This window comes from Schistocerca americana, chromosome 1 (assembly GCF_021461395.2).
Source record: "Schistocerca americana isolate TAMUIC-IGC-003095 chromosome 1, iqSchAmer2.1, whole genome shotgun sequence".
In the NCBI taxonomy this organism is placed as follows: Eukaryota; Metazoa; Arthropoda; class Insecta; order Orthoptera; family Acrididae; genus Schistocerca; species Schistocerca americana.
Window position 1 is genome coordinate 378,862,710 of NC_060119.1, and position 17,659 is coordinate 378,880,368.

At 39.8% G+C, this 17,659-nt stretch overlaps 1 protein-coding gene across 1 annotated transcript in view; it reads left to right on the plus strand.

Moving 5' to 3' along the window:
• Nucleotides 1-17,659, plus strand: part of LOC124600858 (DNA damage-binding protein 1) — a 177,033-nt gene that overhangs the window by 115,012 nt on the left and 44,362 nt on the right. Inside the window, exons 12-14 of the mRNA XM_047136197.1 lie at nucleotides 10,922-11,052; nucleotides 11,166-11,350; nucleotides 14,521-14,644. Of these exons, the coding sequence (XP_046992153.1) occupies nucleotides 10,922-11,052; nucleotides 11,166-11,350; nucleotides 14,521-14,644 (440 nt within the window). The remainder of the gene's footprint in view (nucleotides 1-10,921; nucleotides 11,053-11,165; nucleotides 11,351-14,520; nucleotides 14,645-17,659) is intronic.

Genomic DNA, 17,659 nt, shown 5'->3' on the forward strand with positions numbered 1-17,659 from the left:
GGTGCTGACGAGTCCTCTCCATTTGGCTAGGTCCTCCCACCACTTTTCTTCCTCCACTTGCTGCCTGGTCACACCTCTCCTTTTCACAGATATTCTCACTCCCATTTTCCACAGTGTTCTTGGGTGCCCTCTAGGTCTTTTTCCATCCATCTTTAGTTCTTCCATAATTTTGGGAAATCTCTGCCCATGCATCCTCTTAACATGTCCGTAGCATCGTAATCTCTCTATTTTTTATTTATTCTCTCATACTTTCTTGTTTAAGGTCCTTTCTAATATCTACATTCCTTATTCTGTCCATTCTTGTTGTTCCCTTAACTGCTCAGAGAAATTTAATTTCCCTTGCTTGCAGTCTGCTCCAGACCCTTTCTGTCATTGTCCATGTTTCTCCTCCATAGGTGACAATAGTGAAGTAATAACTCTGAAACTTTCTTATTCCAAATCAGGTGTTTTATTGTTTGGTAGGAATTGTCTCCCTTCTGTAACCTCCTATTAATTTTGTTGGTTATTCTTCCCTCACTAGATATTTCACTCACTAAATAAGTGAAACTGTCTACCACTTTGAGGGGTTCTCCATTCAAAGTAATATTCCCGTTGATCCCTTTGTCTCTTCCAAATACCATTACTTCACTCTTATTTTTATTTATTTTTTATCATACTTTTTCATTATTTCCTTCCATGCATCAAGTTGTACCTGTACATTTACCTCTTTATTGGCCTATGTTACCATATCATCTGCAAAAATCATATTTTTGTCTTTTTCTTTTACTATATCTTTAACTGCCCTATTCATTCCCTCCATCACAACATTAAAAAGTGCAGGAGATAGAATACTTCCTTGTTTAAGTCCTTGTCTTATTTCGAAGTATTCAGAGTTACCCAGTGGTGTTCTATTCTACAGTTGTGTCCTCTGTACATTGTCTTTATTACATTAATGTATCCATCTTCTATACCTATCTTCTTCCCAGAGTCTTTCCCTGTTAGCTGAGTCATACGCCTTTTCTATGTCTATAAAAACCATCATCACCCTTTGGGTATACTCCCAACTTTTTCCATCAGTTGACGGATAGAAAATATCAGGTTGATTGTGCTTCCAACTTTCCTAAATCCATGCTGTTCTTCTCTCAGCTCCTTTTCTATATTTTCACTTATTCAATTTCGTAAAATTCTTTAAAAATAATTGGTTGCATAATTCATAAGGGTTATTCTACATCTACATCTACATTTATACTCTGCAAGCTACCCAACGGTGTGTGGCGGAGGGCACTTTACATGCCACTGTCATTACCTCCCTTTCCTGTTCCAGCCGTGTATGGTTCATGGGGAGAACGACTGCCGGAAAGCCTCCGTGCGCGCTCAAATCTCTCTAATTTTACATTCATGATCTCCCCGGGAGGCATAAGTAGGGGGAAGCAATATATTAGATACCTCATCCAGAAACCCACCCTCTCGAAACTTGGACAGCAAGCTACACCACGATGCAGAGTGCCTCTCTTGCAGAGTCTGCCACTTAAGTTTGCTAAACATTTCCATAACGCTATCACGCTTACCAAATAACCCTGCGACGAAACGCGCCGCTCTTCTTTGGATGTCCTCTATCTCCTCCGTCAACCCGACCTGGTACGGATCCCACACTGATGAGCAATACTCAAGTATAGGTCGAACAAGTGTTTTGTAAGCCACCTCCTTTGTTGATGGACTACATTTTCTAAGGACTCTCCCAATGAATCTCAGTCTGGTAACTCGCCTTACCAACAATTAATTTTATACGATCATTCCACTTCAAATTGTTCCGCGTGCATACTCCCAGATATTTTACAGAAGTAACTGCTACCAGTGTTTGTTCCGCTATCATATAATCATACAATAAAGGATCCTTCTTTCTATGTATTCACAATACATTACTTTTGTCTATGTTAAGGGTCAGTTGCCACTTCCTGCACCAAGTGCCTATATGCTGCAGATCTTCCTGCATTTCGCTGCAATTTTCTAATGCTGCAACTTCTCTGTATACTACAGCATCATCTGCAAAAAGCCGCATGGAACTTCCGACACTATCTACTAGGTCATTTATATATATTGTGAAAAGCAATGGTCCCATAACACTCCCCTGTGGCACGCCAGAGGTTACCTTAATGTCTGTAGACGTCTCTCCATTGAGAACAACATGCTGTGTTCTGTTTGCTAAAAACTCTTCAATCCAGCCACACAGCTTGTCTGATATTCTGTAGGCTCTTACTTTGTTTATCAGGTGACAGTGCAGAACTGTATTGAACATCTTCCGGAAGTCAAGGAAAATAGCATCTACCTGGGAGCCTGTATCTGATATTTTCTGGGTCTCATGAACAAATAAAGCGAGTTGGGTCTCACACCATCGCTGTTTCCGGAATCCATGTTGATTCCTACAGAGTAGATTCGTAGATTCTGGGTTTCCAGAAACGACATGATACACGAGCAAAAAACATGTTCTAAAATTCTACAACAGATCGAAGTCAGAGCTATTGGTCTATAGTTTTGTGCTTCTGCTCGACAACCCTTCTTGAAGACCGGGACTACCTGTGCTCTTTTCCAATCATTTGGAACCTTCCGTTCCTCTAGAGACTTGCGGTACACGGCTGTTAGAAGGGGGGCAAGCTCCTTCACGTACTCTGTGTAGAATCGAATGGGTATCCCGTCAGGTCCAATGGACTTTCCTCTGTTGAGTGAGTCCAGTTGCTTTTCTATTCCTTGGACACTTATTTCCATGTCGGCCATTTTTTCGTTTGTGCGAGGATTTAGAGAAGGAACTGCAGTGCGATCTTCCTCTTTGAAACAGCGTTGGAAAAAGGTGTTTAGTATTTCAGCTTTATGCGTGTCATCCTCTGTTTCAATGCCATCATCACCCGGAGTGTCTGGATATGCTGTTTCAAGCCAATTATTGATTTAACGTAAGACCAGAACTTCCTAGGATTTTCTGTCAAGTCAGAACATAGAATTTTACTTTCAAATTCACTGAAAGCTTCACGCATAGCCTTCCTTACGCTAACTTTGACATCGTTTAGCTTCTGTTTGTCTGAGAGGTTTTGGCTGCGTTTAAACTTGCAGTGAAGCTCTCTTTGCTTTCGCAGTAGTTTCCTAACTTTGTTGTTGATCTATGGTAGGTTTTTCCCATCCCTCACAGTTTTACTCGGCACGTATCTGTCTAAAACTCATTTTACGATTGCCTTGAACTTTTTCCATAAATACTCAACATTGTCAGTATCGGAACAGAAATTTTCGTTTTGATCTGTTAGGTAGTCTGAAATCTGCCTTCTACCACTCTTGCTGAACAGATAAATCTTCCTCCCTTTTTTATATTCCTATTTACTTCCATATTCAGGGATGCCGCAACGGCCTTATGATCACTGATTCCCTGTTCTGCGCTTACAGAGTCGAAAAGTTCGGGTCTGTTTGTTATCAGTAGGTCCAAGATGTTATCTCCACGAGTCGGTTCTCTGTTTAATTGCTCGAGGTAATTTTCGGATAGTGCACTCAGTATAATGTCACTCGATGCTCTGTCCCTACCACCCGTCCTAAACATCTGAGTGTCCCAGTCTATATCTGGTAAATTGAAATCTCCACCTAAGACTATAACATGCTGAGAAAATTTATGTGAAATGTATTCCAGATTTTCTTTTAGTTGTTCTGCCACTAATGCTGCTGAGTCGGGAGGTCGGTAAAAGGAGCCAATTATTAACATTGGTCGGTTGTTGAGTGTAACCTCCACCCATAATAATTCACAGGAACTATCCACTTCTATTTCACTACTACTAACAGCGACAAACACGCCACCACCGGTTGCATGCAATCTATCCTTTCTAAACACCGTCTGTACCTTTGTAAAAATTTTGGCAGAATTTATCTCTGGCTTAAGCCAGCTTTCCATACCTATAACGATTTCAGGTTCGGTGCTTTCTATCAGCGTTTGAAGTTCCAGTACTTTACCGATGCAGCTTTGACAGTTTACAATTACAATACCGATTGCTGCTTGGTCCCCGCATGTCCTGACTTTGCCCTGCACCAGTTGTGGCTGTTGCCCTTTCTGTACTTGCCCAAGGCCATCTAACCTAAAAAACCGCCCAGCCCACGCCACACAACCCCTGCTACCCGTGTAGCCCCTTGTTGCGTGTAGTGGACTCCTGACCTATCCAGGGGAACCCGAAACCCCACCACCCTATGACGCAAGTCGAGGAATCTAGAGCACACATGGTCGCAGAAACGTCTCAGCCTCTGATTCAGACCCTCCGCTCGGCTCTGTACCAAAGGTCCACAGTCAGTCCTGTTGACGATGCTGCAGATGGTGAGCTCTGCTTTCATCCCACTAGCGAGACTGGCAGTCTTCACCAAATCAGATAGTCGCCAGAAGCCAGAGAGGATTTCCTCCGATCCATACCGACACACATCATTGGTGCCGACATGAGCGACCACCTGCAGATGGGTGCATCCTGTACCCTTCATGGCATCCGGAAGGACCCTTTCCACATCAGGAATGACTCCCGCCGGTATGCACACGGAGTGCACATTGGTTTTCTTCCCCTCTCTTGCTGCCATATCCCTAAGGGGCCCCATTACACGCCTGACGTTGGAGCTCCCAACTACCAGTAAGCCCACCCCTGCGAGCGCCCGGATCTGGCAGACTGACGGGCAACCTCTGGAATAGGACAAGCAACCATGTCCGGCCGAAGATCAGTATCAGCCGGAGACGTTGCTTGAAACCAGTTCGTCAGACAAACTGGAGAGGCCTTCCATTCAGCCCTCCAGAATGTCTTTCGCCCCCTGCCACACCTCGAGACGACCTCCCACTCTACCACGGGTGAGGGGTCAGCCTCAATGTGAGCAGTATCCCGGGCAGCCACAGCCGTAGTCAGATAGGGGGATGCGTGGGACGAGCTGGCCGTCCCCGACAAACCCCCATCCGGACCCCCACAGTGATGCCCATTGGCAACAGCTTCAAGCTGCGTGACCGAAGCCAACACTGCCTGAAGCTGGGAGCGAAGGGAAGCCAACTCAGCCCGCATCCGAACACAGCAGTCACAGTCCCTATCCATGCTAAAAACTGTTGTGCAAAGAACGTCTGAACTAATCTACAGAGCACAAACAATTCAACACAGTATTTAAACAGTTATTAAAATACAAGGTTGCCTAGTAAATGCAGTAATGCTGCTATTTGTGCACTGCTGGCACACTGCTCGGCAGCAGAAGGAGACTACGCGATTTTACACTATTCAGGTGCTAAAGCGCAATGCTACAACTCTCAAATACTATAATACGCCCAAAATTTATGAATTAAACAATGCAAGTACCCAAAAACACGCAAAGAAATTAAGAATTAAACTATGTAACAAATAAGTAAGCTAGGAGTATACGACTTGCTGCTGGAAGCTGCTTATCCAACGGTGGCAGGGAGCACACTGGCTGTGACCAACTGACACTGGCCATTCAAAACAAAAACAGAAGACAGACGACTACGCGAATTTACACTATTCAGGTACTAAAGCGCGATGCTACAACTCTCAAATACTATAATATGCCCGAAATTTATCAATTAAACAATGCAAGTACCCAAAAACACGCAAAGAAATTAAGAATTAAACTATGTAACAAATAAGTAAGCTAGGAGTATACGACTTGCTGCTGGCAGCTGCATATCCAACGGCGGCAGGCAGCACACTCGCTGTGACCAACCGACACTGGCCGTTCAAAACAAAAACAGAAGACAGAAGATTACACAAATTTACACTATTCGGGTATTAAAGCGCGATGCTACAACTCCCAAATACTATAATACACCCGAAATTTATGAATTAAACAATGCAAGTACCCAAAAACACAGTTTTTACAAAGTCTTTAATTGCCTTTTTTGAAGATGGGAAAAATGTCTCCTCTTCTCCAGTCGTCAGGTATTGTACCATTTCTCCATACGCTTGACAGTACTCAATACAGCCACTGCATTCCCACTGGACCTGCTGCTCTTATGTCCACTAATATTTCATCGGGTCCTGGGGCTTTCCTCTTATTCATCTTCTTCACAGTTATTTCCGTTTCTTCCTGTGTAATTTGTCCTAATTCTGCTTCCCAACGTCTCTCAATTTCTCCATTATTTGTTGTTTCCTCGTGTACCTGCTCCTCAGCGTTTAACAGTTTCTTAATATGTTCTCTCCAGAGATCTTTTGTATTCCCTGGCTCTTCAATCACAGTACCATCCTCTGTTTCCATCTTCACTGGTACTTCAGAAGCCTTCCTTTTATTTTTCATCATTTTATAGCAGATTTTTTTATTGCTCTATTCTCTATACTTCTCAGCACTTTCACTCTCCTTCAGTTTCTAATCCTGTATCCTCATCACTTTTTTCTTTTTTCTATTTTTCACACACTGATTCATTTTACATTGCCCTGCCAGTAATCAATGGTCTCCATATGCACTCACAATTAGAATAACCTTCACATTTGTTACTTTCTATCCCCATTCCCTATCTACTAGAATACAATCAATTACACTCTTGGTTCTTCCATCCCAACTGTATCTGGTGATAACATGACTTTCTCTCTTCATAAACAAGCTGTTTGCTATTTTCATACCATTCCTCTGGCACAAATCCGGGAGTCTTTCTCCTTCGTCATTTCTGCTTCCATATCCAAAACATCCGAATATTAGCTAAAAACCCTTTCTATCTTTGCCTACCTGTGCATTAAAATCTCCCATCACTGTATTAGCACACTCTGTATGGTTCTTTAACTCATTTTTAAAGTCCATCTTCTCTTCTTCGGTACATGCCACTTGAGGTGCGTAAATAATTTCTAGTGTTTCTTTTTGGAATCTCAGATTTAAGATTATGATCCTGTCTGATACATATCTCACACTTTCAATACAGCTTTGTACATTCTTATTCACCACAATACTTGTGTGAGTGAACGATTGAATTTCATGATCAGCATAATCACCTTCCAGGAGAAATCTTCTACTTCAGCTGATGTAAGATTTTCTGTCTGGTATTGTCTAGTGAGTGCTGTGTTGAATGTGTTTTTGTAGCTCCCACTTATCCTTTCTCACCAAGTTTATCAAATCAGACTTTGATTTTAGGTGATATTAATAGGTGGAACACATTTATGTGGCACTGTGACTATATGCTACAGATTAATTTGTGTGATAACTGGGAAGTTTAAGAAAGATGTTGTCTCCTCAGTTGCATGCTGATGAAAGTGTGTGATTTTTAGCTGAACTGCTTCCTGAACACAGTTTGCGTCTGCTCATAGTTTATGGCAGTGATGCATAAGGCATCTCACAGTATAGCCCACCTTTCCTTAAATGTTATGCTTCATTATTCAGTCAGGGATTATACTTCACCATGGACATTTCCAGTTATGGTGAGCTGTTGCTTGATAAGAGCATATACTTTTGAAAAAACTTCTCCTCTAAAGAACTATACCATGTTTTGGTCAACATCTGTTTCATCATTTGTATTGAAGCACTATGATAGATTCATGTCAGACCTGGTAGTGTGTGTGTGGGATACCATTGACTGTCATTGTCTCAGTCTCCATTGTGACAAATATGGGGTATGTTCTTTTATAAAAAGCTGGAATCAAACCACTTTTGCATTAAATTATTGGAACAGTCTTTTTGAGTAAATACTGTCCACTCGCCAGCAAGCTTTTTCTCAATATAGCAGCTATTTTGTACATGAGCATCACCATTTGCAACTTGTTGCAGATTTATGATGCATGTAATGGTCTGGCAGTACTAATAAATAATGCTTCGTTCGCTCTGGATAAACTTTCTGCTAATTGCAGTTTTCAGGTCACTTATCATTTAAATTTATTATTATTATTATTATTATTATTATTATTATTATTGTTATTTTAATCTTCATAATGACCAACTGGGATCGTGTGACAACATTAGTTCCTCATATTTCTGTGTTGTTTCTAATTTTTCCAGTACTCCTTCGTTTTCTCCCCTTGTTGTTTTTCCCATTTTTCTGTCCACATTGTTCCTGATTTATTATTTTTTCTGGGTTGAAAGCGTATAAATTTAATATTTTATTCTTAGCAAGGTTTCTTCCTGTTTTTCTGATTCTTTGGTCTTGTTTCTTTACATTTCTTTTCTTATTTCTGTAATCCATGCTATTGTCAATTTCTTTTCCAGAAGTTCGTTTAGTAGAATTGTCAATAGAAGATTCATCTTTGCCATTACTTCAGACATTTTCTCTATATTTTCATAGATCTCCTAATTACTTCTCTTTTCCAGCCATCAGTAGCTTGTATTGCATCCATTATTTTTTTAATAATTCCTCTTTGACGTACCTCATGCTGTCCAGCTTATAGTTCATCATTAAGCATTCACATGTAAACATTCTGATCATACCAAAATAGTAGTTATTATTTTATTTAAATTTATCACAAAATCCTGTAATGTTTTAAAATTATATCCCTAGAAAGTTTAGTAATAATTACTGCATATGTCAACATAATCATCTATAATTGTAATATTATGCTTCTCATTGTATCTACCTATTAATCTCTCACTATTTTCAGCTCACCTGTAGCTGCATCCTGAACATACATCTAAAGTGCCAGGTGGAGCTAGAATGTTAGCAACCTAGGTACACCCTGTCAACCTAATTACACAACAATGTTTGCTCCTTTGACAAATGTTTGCAAATAAATCGCCTGCTACCCCACTGAATGCTCTTTCACATAAGGCATATTCGCATAACTCTATAGTTGTAGACTCTAGTATGTCTGCCATGATATACTGAGCGAGGTGGCGCAGTGGTTAGCACACTGGACTCGCATTTGGGAGGACGACGGTTCAATCCCGCGTCCGGCCATCCTGATTTAGGTTTTCTGTGACTTCTCTGAATTGCTCCAGGCAAATGCCGGGATGGTTCCTTTGATAGGGCACGCCCGACTTTCTTCCCCATCCTTCCCTAATCCAATGAGACCAATGACCTCACTGTTTGGTCTCTTCCCCCAAACAACCTAACCCAACCTCTGCCATGATAAGTTCCTAGTTGAACTCACACCTACAGGGTGCTTCCCATTGACCTGGAATCGTGAAATTTGGCAAGAAGCAATCTTTCACAGTGCAAGTAAAGTAAAAGAAATCTGAAAATTGTTCAATTATAATTATATCACATAAAAAATACCTTTGACAATATTATGAAAAGGAAAGTTGCTACTCACCATATAGCACAGATGCTGAGTTGCAAATAGTCTTTCAAACCAAGCTTTCGTCCAAACAGGTCTTCATCTGAACACACACACACACACACACACACACACACACACACACACACACACACACACAATCACTGTCTCAGCCTTAGCAGCCAGAGATTGTGTGTGTGTGTGTGTGTGTGTGTGTGTGTGTGTGTGTGTGTGTGTGTGCATTCTGATGAAGACCTGTTTAGACAAAAGCTTTGTTTAAGAGTTGTTTTGTTGTGCCTATCTGACACTCAGCAGCTCTGCTACATGGTGAGTAGCATTTTCCTTTTTCATAATATTGTCAATATAGCATCCTGGATTTTCCAAAAAATATCTTTTTGCTGTTAGAACATACATTGCATTCATCGTCCATCAAAAAAAATACTGCATACAAACATAAAATATAAGTTTTAGTCATGTTTTAGTAAGTAAGTAAAAAAAATTGTTTTATCTTCTATATCTACCTATGTTTCTTTTTGTTTGTCTGGACTAGTCTGAGGAACTAATGTAGAGATTTTGTTACAGTATTGGAATTCCCTGGGCTGATATCTTGCCAGTATGTGCTGTTCAGACACTGTTATTATAGGCTAATGATCTTGTGTCATTGATGTTGGTATATTTGGCTTTTCAAAATGTTCTTTCTGTGTTACTGACGTTGTAGTAGGACTTGTATTTTTTTTTTTTTTATAGGGATTATTTTATGATATGTTGCCCTCTGTGAGTGTATTTGATTACCCAAAATATTAATGCTTAGAACTAAAGTAGCTAGAGAAAGTTTGTATCACCTAGGCATAATTTGAAAGTGTTCTTTGTATCCAGTTCTCCTGAAAGCTTGAAGCTGTCAGAAATTGAAGGAATTACTGATTAATGCTGTCTAAGACCAACATTTAGACTGGCAATGGCAAGGAAAGCGTTTCTGAAGAATAGAAATTTGTTAACATTGAGTATAGATGTGTCAGGAAGTCGTTTCTGATAGTATTTGTTTGGAGTGTAGCCACGTATGGAAGTGAAACATGGACGATAAATAGTTTGGACAAGAAGAGAATAGAAGCTTTTGAAATGTGTGCTACAGAAGAATGCTGAAGATTAGATGGGTAGATCACATAACTAATGAGGAGGTATTGAATAGAATTGGGGAGAAGAGGAGTTTGTGGCACAGCTTGACAAGAAGAAGGGACCGGTTGGTAGGGCATGTTTTGAGGCATCAGGGGATCACAAATTTAGCATTGAAGGGCAGCGTGGAGGGTAAAAATCGCAGAGGGAGACCAAGAGATGAATACACTAAGCAGATTCAGAAGGATGTAGGTTGCAGTAAGTACTGGGAGATGAAGAAGCTTGCACAGGATAGAGTAGCATGGAGAGCTGCATCAAACCAGCCTCAGGACTTGAAGACCACAACAACAACAACAAGACCAACACTACAAAAGACAGTTATTGGTAGCAGCAGTAATACTGGTTAAAATACATTGACACATCTTTGTGCATTTCAACATAAAGTGCTCAGGGTGAAGAGGATGTTTGTAATAATGGTGTGTGTGTGTGTGTGTGTGTGTGTGTGTGTGTGTGTGTGTGTGTGTGTGTGTGTGTGTGAGAGAGAGAGAGAGAGAGAGAGAGAGAGAGAGAGAGAGAGAGAGAGAGAGAGAGAGAGCGAGCGCACGCATGTGTGTGTACATATATTTACTTACATTTTGTGTTTCTAGAAATTATACCAAGATCAGTACTGATGACCTGCTTTGAAGGAGTGAATTACCTGTTGGTTGCATTGGGAGATGGCTCAATGTACTACTTTTCACTTAACAAGCAGACAGGTCTGCTGACTGACAAAAAAAAGGTATCAAGATTAATTTTGTTCAAACAATATTGTTGGAACCTTCTTAGTACCATAATCTTGATCTTATGCTAGATATACACTTGCACATTAAAAAAATATATATAAATTTTCAGGTAACCTTAGGGACACAACCAACAGTGTTGAGAACTTTTAGGTCACTGTCAACGACAAATGTTTTCGCGTGTTCTGACCGGCCAACTGTTATTTATTCATCAAATCATAAATTAGTATTCTCAAATGTAAATCTCAAAGAAGTAAACCATATGTGCTCGCTTAATGCAGAAGCATATCCTGACAGGTATGGTATTATTGGATAAGGATGTTTTTTCTAATATTTTTTATATAATTTTCTTTGGGCATAAATGAAAAGTGTAGTATGCATTGTTGAGTATACTAGGGGTGACTGAAAAGTTCTTGGCCCACCCAGTGAGGCTTGTCAGTAGTCCAAATATTTATGGCTGTTTTTTAGCTTCATCTCCTTTTAGAGCCACACAATTTTGCTGCTGGTGCTGCATGCTCATTATACCCTCCGTGTAGAACATGTCTTCCTGCATGGCAAAAAATTCCGCCCCTGCAGCCGTGACATTATCATCTGATCGAAAATGGGTTCCAGTTAGATGTTTCTTGTTCCACCTAGATGTTTCTTGAGCTTAGGGAAGAGATGAAAGTCAAATGGGACCAAATCAGGTGAACAAGGTGGGGTGCCGAAGCAGTTCGAAGCCACAGGACACTATGCCAGACATGGTAGCGACAGATGAATTCACGGGCTTGTTGAGATTGTGAAAGAGCACTCATTTTGTCAACATTCCAATGCTCTGCACTTTGATGGCCTCCCTCAAATGCATTTGTTGAGCAGTATAATATGCTCTTTCACTGTTTCACCTTTTTTTAGGTGTCCAGCCAGAATAACAGACCTAGAATCACAAAAAAAGAGACCATCATCTTACCAGCTGATATGACTGACTTTAACTTCTTGGGAGTGTGTGATGATGGGTGTTTAGATTGGATTTGGGATGAAAATAGTGAACCCATCCTTCACCCATTGTCACAAATTTGAGAAATATCCCAGGATCTGCCTCAAAAAGGGTCAAGTATACAGCCGACATGACATGTCTCCTGTTCATTTTCTGCTCTCAATTTTTCTGGTACCTAATGACATGAGACCTTGTGCATGTCAAGTACAACTCATACTACGTGTCCAACACATTCCTGAGATATGCCCACTCTCTCAGCAGTATAGCATCCTGTCACATGCTGGTGCAGTATGACAATATCTTGGATTGCAGTGAAGTTTTCCTCCTTGCTGGCCGTTACTGGTCTTCCACTGCAAGGTGCATCTTAGACAGAGGTACTGCCCCTCTTGAACTCCCATCATCCACAGTGGAAGAGGAATGGTAATTTGCCCCCTAATGTTTCCATCATGTCATGGATCTCCTGTGCACACTTGCGGTCTTTATTCATTTTTCAAAATGTGTACATCTTTGACACTTGAAACTCCAATATCTAAAACAAAAAAAAGATACTAATGAAAAATTTTGTTTGTAACATAGCAAAGGAATATACTACTAGTTGCTAAACTGACTTTCAGCTGGGACAAGTATTTTGTGGATGGGCAGAGAACTTCTTCATTTGTCCCTTGTATAGATCGTAATAAGATTAGTTTTGTAATTACTGCTTAAATTTTTATGCTGTTGTGTTTTTATGTACTTATTTACACTTTTTCTTGCTTAATGTCAGAGCTTTATAAATGAATGATTTCCATTGTTAATATGAAAGTTATTGCTTGACTGTATACCCATCTCCCAACAGACTATCTCAAACCAGAGCTTCATCAGCCGCAAATTTCATATTTGGAGAAATGCTTATCCTGCTTGATTTTTTTATATTTGTTATGGCCGTAGGTCTTGCCATTGTAAATAACTCTCCCCCAGTCTCTGGCCCTATTTAGCTCATAATGTGACTTTTTTTTCATGTTATATGATGAAAAGCGCTGCTTACATGTACTAATATCAGCATAATGATCTGGATAGCATGCCTTGTACTGTCCAACAAATCTGCTTTCACACTATTCCTACATATTTTCTTCTGTTTGCTCGTTAAGCTGTGTTAGGAAACGTCTTGCTACCTTTCAGGCCATAAAGTCTGCATGTTCTAGATATAAATTCTTGACTGTTCTGTTTTGGGGTAGCTAAAAATAGTGTAACACGTGTTGTCTGATAAAGGCAATTACAGAATATCCAGACAAATGAGGCTTGAATAATAGTGTGCAGATAGGTAGAAGGTTAAAAAGCTTGCACATTATTATTAACCAGTTAGTCTTCACCTGAAACTGATTAAGGTTGATTATGCTGTACTTAAGCTTTATAGACTAGATCACATTTACAGGATATATAAAGTGCTTTTCAGGAAGAACGAACAGTAATTATGGCCCTGCTGGCATTTTATTGCAGGGAAATTTTAATACAGTATAAATCTCCACAATATAGCAAGTGGCATCCCATTGTTACTATAAATGTTACAATCTAACCTACATGCTGAAAAGCACAAAATTCCAGTAATGTTCAGTGATCTCATCAACAACATGGTTATGGATTCAATTACTGTACATTGATGAACAAGTGAATTATTATATATGGGTGAACTGACAAAACTACAGTAGAGAAGTTAATGGTAGGCTATGGTTCATTTGCCAAGATGGAATCTCACCAAAGGAGACTTCTTCAAAAGATTTTTGTGCACACTATATCTGAGCACAGTGTGTAATCCAAGTCAAGATGAACTAAAGGGAGAGAATCTGTCTTTACTCTGTGAATTCCAGTAGGCAGTTGTGTTTTTGTGTAGTTAGTATCCATCGGGTTAGCAGAATAGATCTTTTGATCTCTGATTTATTTACAAATGAAATCACTGATAAAACAACTTTTTTTCTGTTTATGCTACTGTCTTGTGATATTAAGTGGTTATTTTTATACATTGACTTTTTTTCTATTTTTACTGCCTTTTGCTATTTCTGTATAGATAAAGATATATATGTCCTTAATGTTTGACATCAAATTATTGTTTTTATTTCCAATTGATAAGGGAAGTGATGGAGGATGCAAACCATTTTTACTTCAATTTATAAAGTACAGTTTTTTCTTGACTAGAGTTGTATGGTCTGGAGACTAGTAGGGCATTTCCTACTACTTTTGCCACTAATCCAAACCAGTAATCTGTTTAAAATCTAAGACTATGTAATATACTTTGCAGTTTAAGGCTTTGTAGCACTAATAGAAACAGCATGGGAAAGTGTATCCTCAGTATTAATCCTTGACAGAAATGTAACCTTTGTCTTGTCTGTTGTATTCTATTGTACTTCATTTTGTGGACAGAATATGCTATACTATCCATAGCTATAAGGGAAAACATCTGACGTGGAAATTATACGTTGATTTTGTACAATGCTCTTATTGTTATTGTTTTCCCAAACAGCTTAGCATTAGCAACAGACAGTACTGTTACAATTGGCACAATAGATGAAATACAGAAACTTCACATTAGGACAGTACCTCTGGGTGAATCACCACGGCGTATTGCTTATCAAGAAAGCTCTCAGGTTTGTAAACAAGTATTTGGTAGACTTAGATTTAATGGTTTTACTTTTTCAGTTTGATATTCACTTTATCCTAATGCAATTCCTGTAATGTTCCACCAATCTGCTTCTTTACTTACACTTTTCTCTTATCAATAGTCAAAAATTGTATTCTCATCTGTCAAAATCCATTGTTTACTTTCCATTTTTCATTTTGTCTATTCCAGTTGCAATTTTTCACTCCATATTCTAAGCCAGTTACTGTTTCCTCCCTGTCGCTTTAAAGCTAAACTAAACGAAATGGAAAAAATAGTTTTGATAATCTGCTTCATCCTTGCATGCTCCCCAGAAGCAGTTCACTGTCGCCCACAAACCACACTGCATGCTCTACTCAAGAGCCACACTGTATCAACAGTCTCAGCTGCGCACAACAGATGGCTACAAGATCATGCTGATTGTTGATGCAGCATCTGATGTCCCACATTACCCCCACTGATATCATTAATCCTACACTTTCCAATTAGTCACTCTCCCTTTGTCAATCTCCTGTATTCCCATGTGCTATTTCCTGCACCTTTCCAGTGCCACATGATCTTTAATCTCATCCTGCGAACCCCTCCCCATCCTCCACTCTTTCTCCATTCTATCCCAGTTTGCTCCCATTAATTTCACCTCATCCAATCACATCTACTGTCCCCCTTCTTCACACTTATCCACCCTCAGACCTGCTACCCACAGCAAAATAATTTTTTTTTATGAATTAGATATTTATTTATGTATATCTTTTCTTTGATCTCATTGTGAGTGCACACCAATTTTAGTGGGTGTTTGCCTTTCGCTGTTGACAATTCCGTCAGGTTTAATCTTGTTTCCCCTTTTTTCATTGTTTCTTCCTTCTCATAACTTTTCCCACGTATTTGGGGGTGTATTTTTGCGAATTTCTTCAGATGTAATTCTACGTTATTTACGTAACTTTCTGTATTTTTTTTTGCCTTCATGGATCCTTGCTCCCTCCATCTGCGTCAATACAGAAAAGTTTCCTTACTGTTCTGGCTTTGTTGCTTGGCTCAAGGAATCCCCCCTCCCCCCCCCCCCCCCCCCCCCCCGCCCCCTCAAATGGCCTTACCATCAAATTACCCATCTCCGGTTACCATCCCTCCTTCCACAATCACCTCCGTAATTCAGATTCCGCCAATCCTTAGCTCTCACCAATATAGTCAACCAAGCCCAAACGTCCTTGTAATACCTTCTCTTCATCCATAAAATTCTTCTGCTATGCAGTTTCAAATTTCTGGAACCCAAAACACACATTGAAACTCTTGCCTTCCAGGAACTAGAGCAACATGCACGAAGCCACCTCAAAAGGTCTCCACTCTGCTCACTTTCTACTCCTTATTTGGAATACCACCATCCACTATCTCTACAACAACCTCCAAACTTCCCCATGGCCCCTCATAACTGACAAACCATCTCTTGCAGACCTGCTACATTTAATCCACTCTCAAAAACTATCTCCCACCACCACTCAGAATCCAGAACCTAAACAGACCTGAAACACAGTCATGAACCTTTCCTTCAGAATCTTTAGCCTCGCAGAAATATCAGCCCTTCCCAAAGGCCTCACCTTTTGCCCCAATCCCAAATTCAGTCATGCAGGACCTGTTAAAGACCATGTCTCCTTTTCCTGGTCCCTATAGTGGAAACATTTTCTTGCCACCAATGCTACCAGTCAGACTCCATCAAAAACCATTGTTGAACCCTGCCTGACTCAGTTCACCCTTCCATCCAGCCATGGTCCACCGCCACTACCCCCAAATCACAGCTTGTTAACTTTCCAGAATTTATTAACCTCAAACCTTGCCTCACCATCTTTTCCCAAGTCCCTCAACGTACGAAATGACCTTACAACCACAGAAAGATCTGCAGTCCACCATCTAAAAACTGATCCCGACCTTATGATCCTACCTATGTACAAAGGCTCCACCGCTGTTTCGAACCGCAAGGATTACCTGGCAGAAGTACTCCTCCAGCTGTCAGATACATCCAACTTCAAACCTCACCACAGTGGCCCCATTCCAGAAATCCAGCAGGATCGTGTAATTTCCCCATCCTTTCGTAATTCCATCTATTGTCCACATTTCAGACTTTTATGAAGATTTGAGAGGAGTGAAGATTAAAAGAAACTTCCAAGCTTACTTAGCTTTTCATGTTAAGATGTGTCTGGTTCTCCTTGTCTGGGGGTCTGATTCTTGAAGCTGAAAATCTCACATTTTAGGTCTTCACAGTTGGATTGAACTAAATAAATTTGAAGATTGTTGTTGCTGAACTTTTGTTTTTTCATGAATATATTTCCTCATTTGTTAGTATATTGTACTGTCTTTTGATTTTTCAGATTAACAAACCTGAAATTACATTGTTTGCACAAAAATACGACTGATCACGTCAGAAGCATGCTTACGACTCTCTCACTCTGCGGAAATAACAATATTCCAAAGAGATTACAATTTTTCTTAACAAATGAATTTCTACTAGTTTGTGTTACATTAGTAATTTCAATTAGTATTCATAAATGAATAGAAAAATAAACATAGTAAACATTGCAGGATTATGTAATTATTAACAGAAATCTTAAGTGTACAAATATTTCATAATTTCACCTGCGTCGGAAAAAAAAGTGATTTTTAGCTGTGCATTCAGAGCTAGTACATATTGATTGTAACACCAAGACTAAAATCTTTTCATAAAGTAATTCCTTTTCATAAATTTTTGCTTGAAATACAGCATACTGTGTATAAAATTATATGAAAGTTTACAGAAAAGCAACTGAGATAATACTGACCTGTCCTAAATTCTAAAAATAATACTGGTATTGACAATTGCTGTTCAGGAAAAGTAATGTTAGAGGAAGATGTCCCGTTACAATCTCCAGCCTCTCCTCAAACCATTAGGCCCAATCCACAACCTCTCCCCAGAGTCCATCCCTCTGCTCACCCCTACCACTTTCCGCACTGCTACCTTCTACATGCTTCCTAAAGGCCA